The sequence below is a fragment of the Sinocyclocheilus rhinocerous genome, unplaced genomic scaffold (assembly GCF_001515625.1).
Source record: "Sinocyclocheilus rhinocerous isolate Xijiao unplaced genomic scaffold, SAMN03320098_v1.1 scaffold1085, whole genome shotgun sequence".
In the NCBI taxonomy this organism is placed as follows: domain Eukaryota; kingdom Metazoa; phylum Chordata; class Actinopteri; order Cypriniformes; family Cyprinidae; genus Sinocyclocheilus; species Sinocyclocheilus rhinocerous.
This window is the reverse complement of record NW_015659401.1, coordinates 457,103-464,970: the sequence shown is the minus strand read 5'-3', so window position 1 is coordinate 464,970 and position 7,868 is coordinate 457,103. Positions and strand designations below refer to the sequence as shown.

At 36.8% G+C, this 7,868-nt stretch overlaps 1 protein-coding gene across 1 annotated transcript; it reads left to right on the top strand.

Moving 5' to 3' along the window:
* Window positions 1-2,210: 2,210 nt before the first annotated feature.
* LOC107723833 (tryptophan 2,3-dioxygenase A) lies at window positions 2,211-7,661 on the top strand. The gene is made up of 12 exons (XM_016532548.1): window positions 2,211-2,312; window positions 2,497-2,599; window positions 2,935-3,025; window positions 3,435-3,505; window positions 4,672-4,799; window positions 5,078-5,264; window positions 5,483-5,590; window positions 5,671-5,782; window positions 5,875-5,932; window positions 6,577-6,656; window positions 6,827-6,917; window positions 7,061-7,661. The coding sequence occupies exons 1-12, from the start codon at window positions 2,278-2,280 to the stop codon at window positions 7,215-7,217; spliced, it is 1,221 nt and encodes a 406-aa protein (XP_016388034.1). The 5' UTR covers window positions 2,211-2,277; the 3' UTR covers window positions 7,218-7,661.
* Window positions 7,662-7,868: the final 207 nt, after the last annotated feature.

Here is a 7,868-nt window from a genome sequence, read left to right as displayed (position 1 = left end):
AAAGTCTTAAAGTGAACTTGTTCATATCTGTAGACACCCTGTAACCATACATAAAAGCGCAGCAGGAACTTGATCAATTCTATATCAAGAGAGTAAAGTAGAACATGAGATCACATAACATGGCTGTACTTTAAAGTGAGGCGTTACGTAAAGGCCCTTTTTGGCCTGGAGCTTTCTGCGGATCCCACGACTGCAATATTCTGCTGGAAAGCTAGAGACACGTAGCAAACCCCATACACAAACCCGTATGATGGAATGCACAATGGCATAAATGATTTTAATAATAACAGTTGTGGATTTATAAATATAGATTTCAAAGAGACAATGGACTTCCTTTAGGAAATTGCCATCATATTTACTAAGCATGAGTGAGTGAGGCAAGGTCTGATGATGCCACCAAAACACCACTGTGTTGTTTCAGTGCAGTGCATGCTAATGATATGCAAATGCACTGAGGAAAAACCTTCCTTGGATCACCCGTATTAGCCATGGTCTCTGTTTTCTGGTTTAATCCACGATGCACTTTACTGTTCTGCCCCGGCTCCTGATTAACACTGCCCTCAAACACAACATTTATGCACAATCAAGTCCTTGCAAACACACTTCCTAATGGGTTGACTCATTTTACTGCATTTGGAGCATTTTTGCTTATTTTTACTGATTCCCCAAAATAAAAACTAGTTTATGAAGGTCACTCATTTCTGTGTAGTGTTGTCTCCAACAGCCGTTTTTGTGACGCTTATGCCCCAACTGGCAGATTTGACGGATTAGCCAACTCTTCTCAAAAGGTATGAAGACAGTGACACCCAAACCCTGTCACAGGCCGCTCAATATCAGCAAACGCTGGTGCCCGAGCGAGCAGTGTGTTTACAAGGACACGAGACTACCACACAAAGACAAGCCTGCTGTCTGTCTCTGACACACACATTGGATCCCCAGACTCTCATTCCAAACCCTCTAACCTTTCACAATCTGTTCAGTCTAGCCAGAGTTCACCTGTTACCCACAATTCAGCTGAAAAGCGTGTATAATACAGACAGATCATCAAAGCCTCTATAAACAGTTTAATCATACCAGGTTCTCTCATATATATATATATATACACAAGCATACATGAGTCCACTATAAAATGATTAAGTTGATGTAAATGATTCAAATGATGCATGACTCACCATTGGTGTTGACTAGCATTGTTCAAAACTTTCTTTCTGCAACCACTGCACATGGATACTGATCTTCAAAAACCTAAAAAACCATCACAGAAGCACAATGGACAGTGTAAGCAAGTAGCTGAAATGTATTTTTGCACATGCAGTCTGTTAAAAACTGTGTAAGGTTTGTTTAACAAGTCACTGACATAATCAAATGTCAAACATTGTCATTTTATGCAACTGAACCAAATTTAGAGCAGCAAACTTAAGGAAAAAAAAGCATGACTACATAGAAATTAAGGAGAATATCATAAAATAATTGATGTTATTCAAACATCGAATAAGTTACAGGCCAATACATAAAGCGAGCAAATAACTTTTACATTAAAAAACATTATGACGGACGGTTTAAGCATTCTCGAAACACACACACAAACCTGCTGTTATAATCAATGAAGCTGTCTACGCTGTGACATTGATCTCTTACTTACATCGTACATGTGCACTTTGTTGTTTATTATGAGATAATTGGGCAGTGCATAATCCAGTCAGCGCGCATGCGCACTGACAAAACGCGTCAAAAGAAATATGACGCTATATGAACACTGAGTCTGAGCAAATAAATGTAATGCCGCAATTGACATTTTTCATTTCATTTTCATTTTCTTCGCGACAGCCGTAATAGATTTATTTTAATTGCGCAGGGGCATTTTTGTCCAATTTACCCCCGTGCATTTCAGACCCCTGGCCAGGAGAAGAGCCAGGGAACGTTACGGAATGTTTCTCAGGTCAGTCAAGGAGCTCATGGTAGTGTGTACAGCCGTACACCTGCAGGCGCCACTGCGTTCAATTTATCTACAAACGCCCTGCTCATAATGTTAAGTCAAAGTTCTGTTTCAATTCACCTGTATCAGTTCGATTTCATCGAAGATAAGAAAAAGACAAAGTACAACGTGTCCACGGGGGTGAACACGGACAGAAGGGAGGTGGGATGATGGATCTAGAGGCGATTGGTCAGTCAGCATGGGGGAAAACGTTATAAAACGTCTGAACATCCTTGAGAACTGCCTTTTTGAAGTGGAGGGAAAGAAAACAATCCGGCTTGTCTCATATTAACATTTCAGCCATGAGTGGATGCCCATATTTTCAGAGGAAATTTGTGTATGTATATTCAGCTTTCAACATTTTTCGATATTTGAGATCATTTACTGCTCATTTCAAAGCCGCATTTCCCCTTAATTAAAATGGAGCGGATTATATCTCTGTCATATCTGAAACCAGTTGGAAGACAAAACTACATTGAATACACAAATGTTTCTTGTTGATGCGTTTGATGAAAATGCAGGTCAAGCAGTAAGCAGCATCAGAAAGAAGATGAGAATGATGATTCTCAGACTGGAATTAACAAGGCCAGTAAAGGAGGTCTTATTTATGGTGACTATCTGCAGGTAAACTACTCATTAGCTCATGCTTATGATTTGTTTTATATATTTTAATAAGCATAAAGCATAGCTTCTCCTAAAATAGTTCATGATTAATTCGTGAGCAGCCCTCGAATCTAAAGTTTATTATAATGCTATGTATGTCCAGAACACCATGTGATTCTTCCTTAGTTGCCAAATTAACACTGGAAAATGCATGTGCTGTGTGCATTTCAGATTTTAATGGCAAACTGTGAACTAGTTCGTTTTTTATGTTCTATTTTAATAGACACAATTAGTTTGGTTATTTCAGAATTTTTTGGCTTGCTTTCCATGAAACAAAAATGTTCTCTCATCCCCAGCTGGATAAAATAGTGACATCTCAGGTGCTTCAAAGTGAGCTGAAGGGAAACAAGATCCATGATGAACATCTGTTCATCGTCACACATCAAGGTGAGACAAACAAATGCTAAACAGCCTTTGGGCAAATCAGTCTTAGCCTCTCTCCAATGAATGCTCCCAAAACACGTCAGGGGAAAAAACAAAAACGCCCATTTCTCCGTTTATAACACAAAGTTGACAAGTTTCACTGCAGCCAAAAATAGGCAAGACTAACTCAAAAAATTAACAACATAATGCTGAATGTAACCCATGTTCTGTATCTGATAACAACAACTTAACAACATCAACAATCAAGCATCTACCACACCAGTAATAATCCATATGCACATAATACATAAATAAATACATGCTGAAATCTAATGACTTCCATAACCTTGGAGTTCAATGGCACTGCACCTCAAATGTAATGACTTTTCACATGTAACCTGAAGAAATGATTAACTCATTCCTTGTATTGCAGCATATGAACTGTGGTTTAAACAAGTTCTGTGGGAGCTGGACTCGGTGAGAGAAATCTTCATCAGTGGACATGTGAGTATCCTCAAACATGAAGATTTGTGTTACTGGGTTACGAACAGTTAGTGATCTGATTTAGCTCCTTTTTTCTGGCACTTGATTGGATCTGCTTTTAATCAATGTAATAAGATTAACATTTAATAAGTCACCTATTCAGGTTTAGCTCCTTTTTTCTCCCACTTGATTGGATCTGCTATTAATCAATTTAATAAAATTAACACTTAATAAGTCACCTATTAAACATTTGTTAAGGGCCATTTTTGATATTACATCTAATGAAGGTTCAAGCTGACAGGGCACAAAGAAGAGATTAGCAAGAGATGATGAATGATTTTCATAAATATCTGTAAATAAAACACCAACTCAGCTCAATAGCTCAGACAGAAATAGGGCAATAATTTTAATGTTATTATCTGATATTTTGTGCTATTCTGCATTACAATTTAAAAGTTTGGGGTTTTGTAAGATTGTTTTTATGCTTTTTTTTTTTTTTAGTCTCTTACATTCGCTAAAGCTGTAATATTCTGAAATATCATTAAAAATGTATAACAACTTTTTTTTTCTATTTTAATACATTTTAAATTGCAATTTATTCCTGTGATGGCAAAACTGAATTTTCAGCAGTCATTATTCCAGTCTTCAGTGTTAATCATTGTAATATGCCAATTTGATGCTCAACATTTCTTTTTATTATTATCAACAGTGAAAACGGTTGGGCTGTTTAATATTACTGTGGAAACTGATAAATTTTTTTTCAAGATTCTTTGATGAATAGAAAGTTCAAAAGAACAGCAATTATTTGAATTAAAAATCTTTTTAACATTATAAATGTCATTATTTTGTCATTGTTGCATAAAATTATTAATATATTTAAAAATAATGATTTTTTTATATTACTTCACATATAAGGATATTTGGGATTCTTGTCAAAGTGCCACATATATGCATGCTTCAAGACCTAATCAAAATTCAGTTCATTCATTGTTTGGGGGCCTTTAGGACAATGACGAACAGCCCGAACCTTCAGTTTTATGATGTAGAGTTCAGTTCAAAGAAAGGATGTGCACTGCAGCATGAGGCTGCCACCTTCAGTCTAGTTTAAGATACTTCTCTAGTTAAATGCCATGTGTCAGTATAAAGTCTGCTGAAAATGAATCTAAATGTACTGCATATTTTTTCAGGTACGTGACGAGCGAAACATGCTCAAAGTCAACACTCGCATCCACAGGATTGTGATGATATTCAGACTATTGCTTGACCAGTTTGCTGTTCTGGAAACCATGACTGCCTTAGACTTCTATGACTTCAGGTAAGTTGTATATAATTATCATTATTTTTATTACTAATACTGTTTAAAAAAAAAAGACTCACTGCCAAACAATTACTGAAAACAAGTATTACATTTCATGGATAACAGCATTGTTTGGGCAGACTTGCTGTTGGAAATGTGCTAACACTCAAGAGACGGGAGACAGCTAACTCAGTAAATAAGCACTGGGTGGCACTAATTTGTTAAATCAAAATCAATGGCAGTGTTTAGCATAATTGTATTTAGCTCAATTGATCTGTGTTTTTTTTTGTGCACAGGGAATATCTCTCATCTGCTTCAGGCTTCCAGAGTCTGCAGTTTCGACTGTTGGAAAATAAGATTGGGGTCCAGCACAACCAGAGGGTCCCCTACAACAGAAGGCATTACCGGGACAATTTCCGTGACCAGGAAAGTGAGCTGCTCCTCCACTCAGAGCAGGAGCCCACACTGCTGCAGTTAGTGGAGGTAAACCTGAGGGAAATGACATTATAAGATGAAATATTAGCTGTGAAGTCATGAATAGTGGATTAATCAATGAACCATAACTTACTGGACTTCACTGCAGGTTATTGGTATTCAGAGAGGAATAGGTTACGTGGCCAATTTATATATCAAGTCAGGATTAATCTAGCGGACAGCAACCTGCTGATTAACAATTCTCATAAGCAATCAATACTTTTCAGCAATGGCTGGAGAGAACGCCTGGCTTGGAGGAAGACGGCTTCAATTTTTGGGGGAAACTGGAAACCAATATTCTCGGCGGGCTCAGGAGAGAAAAGGAAAAAATAGAGGTACGTGGAGGATCCCTGGGTAATTCTGTGCAATTCTCAGATCTAAGTCGTAAGTGACAACTCTCGTTTCCTCTTAATAGCAAAAACCAGCCTCGGAAATGAAAGAGGAGATGATGGCCGAGCTCATTAAGCAGAGAGACATTTTCTTATCGCTCTTTGATGAGAAAAGACACGATCACTTAGTAAGCACAGGTCAGAAAACCTCTCGAGGCGCTGCAGAGACACAATGTCAAGTGACACATCCACTAGCTATAACATCTGAATATCTGCTTCTGTCTATGCAGGTCAGAGGAGGCTGTCCTATAAAGCACTGCAAGGAGCCCTGATGATCTACTTCTATAGGTAAATCTATCTGCAAGATGACCTGCTAATTTAATCACAAAATCAGTAAAGAGATGCTGTTCTACCACCTCTCACCAAGGCTGCATTTAATCAAAAATACAGTAAAAAAAAAAAAAACAGTAATATTGTGAAATATTATTAAAATTTTAAATAACTGTTTAATATTTTACTACATTTGTAATATATTGAATACATTCCTGTGATGGAAAAGCTGAATTTTCAGCAGTCATTACTCCAACTTCAGTGTTACATGAAATCATTCTATATATAAAAATTAGCATTAACCAAGATAAATAAATGTAAACTAATGTTAACATGCCACCTTATTGTAAACTTACCTATTTAAAACCCAACGAGTTAAATTCAACTGTTACGCCTGAAAGTTACTATGAAAAATTACCTTAATATTTATCAATAATCTTTCAAAATGAGATGCGGTATCAGATGTAATATCATAGGACTTCTTGATATGTATGTCATGGTACTGAATAATACTGGACATATTCATACATACAGTATTTACATGATACTCAAAGGAACACCCCTGTACATTTGCTAAAAAATGTTTTTTTTTTATAGCTTGATGAAAAAAAAAATCTAATTTCTTTTTAACTCATTTGTAACTTATCGCCATCTGCTCTCAGGGAGGAGCCTCGATTTCAGGTTCCTTTCCAGCTCCTGACATCTCTGATGGACATCGACACCCTCATGACAAAATGGAGATGTATGTGATATCACTGAAAGCATAAAGCATCAGAACAGCAAATAAACCTGTAGGGCAAAGCCTATTAGGAGTGTCAACCCTGAATAAAAGAGAACAAAATATTTTCTTTTGCATATCAATAACTATTTTATTTTACTTCCTGCATAATTTATACTGGAATTTTCCCCTAGACAACCATGTGTGTATGGTGCACAGAATGATTGGCAGTAAAGACGGCACAGGTGGCTCATCAGGCTATCATTACCTGCGCTCCACTGTCAGGTAGGCCAAATAATCTGGGACAAATCCAGTCTCCAGATGAAACACTCTGCATCTGTTGGAATTATCCATGTGAAACACAATGCTGAAAAATGAGATGAAACAAGAACAGAATGCATTGATAAGCCTTATGAATGTTTTACCAGTGATCGCTACAAGGTGTTTGTGGATCTGTTTAACCTGGCCACCTTCCTGGTTCCGAGGGAGTGGGTCCCCAAGCTGGACCCGAGTGAGCACACCTTCCTGTACATGGCCGAATGCTGCGACAGCTCCTACTGCAGCAGCAGCGATGACTCTGACTAAACAGATGCAGGGATGAGAAAAGGATGGACAGAGTACAGAAGAAGAAGAAAAGTCTACCATCCCCAAGATTTGTCACCAAAAACTTTTTAAATGGCAGAATGAGACGCTACAAAGCTGTGCTGATTTTACAGATGTTAAGTTAATTTAACAACAGCGTCAACAAAATATCTACATCAGTGAAACTGTTGATGCACTTGTGTATATACTGTCAATATAATGTAATATTATAACCGGTTTCTATTTTGTAAATACAATATACACAAATACAGATATAGAGAAACTTCTTGTTTATTTGGGGGGAAAAAAACAGACCACATTTTTGGTCCAGATGTAAACTTGGATAGAATAGAGTTTATATACTATCAGTAAACATTTCAGATTATTCTTCAAATGTAATAGCAAATGCAAAACTGTGAAACAGAATAAAAGTAAGCTTTGTAGTTACAAGTGTTTCTAAAAGCAGATAATTCTAAATATCTGGCACATACTGTAGTAATAAGCACTTTTTCTTTCAAAACTCTTTAAGGCTGTAATTAGTATTTACATATAATAATATTTTCACATTTTTGCAGATGAGTTCACTTGTGTGTCCTATATCAGTGCAATGTCACAATACAATAAGTCTTCAGTTGTGCACTATATATATATATA

Excerpts from the sequence above, each read along its gene's own strand:
- LOC107723833 (XM_016532548.1), top strand. The coding sequence starts at position 2,278 with ATGAGTGGATGCCCATATTTTCAGAGGAAATTTGT. Across the intron at positions 3,026-3,434 it reads GTTCATCGTCACACATCAAG|CATATGAACTGTGGTTTAAA; the intron begins GTGAGACAAACA and ends CTTGTATTGCAG. Across the intron at positions 6,918-7,060 it reads TACCTGCGCTCCACTGTCAG|TGATCGCTACAAGGTGTTTG; the intron begins GTAGGCCAAATA and ends ATGTTTTACCAG.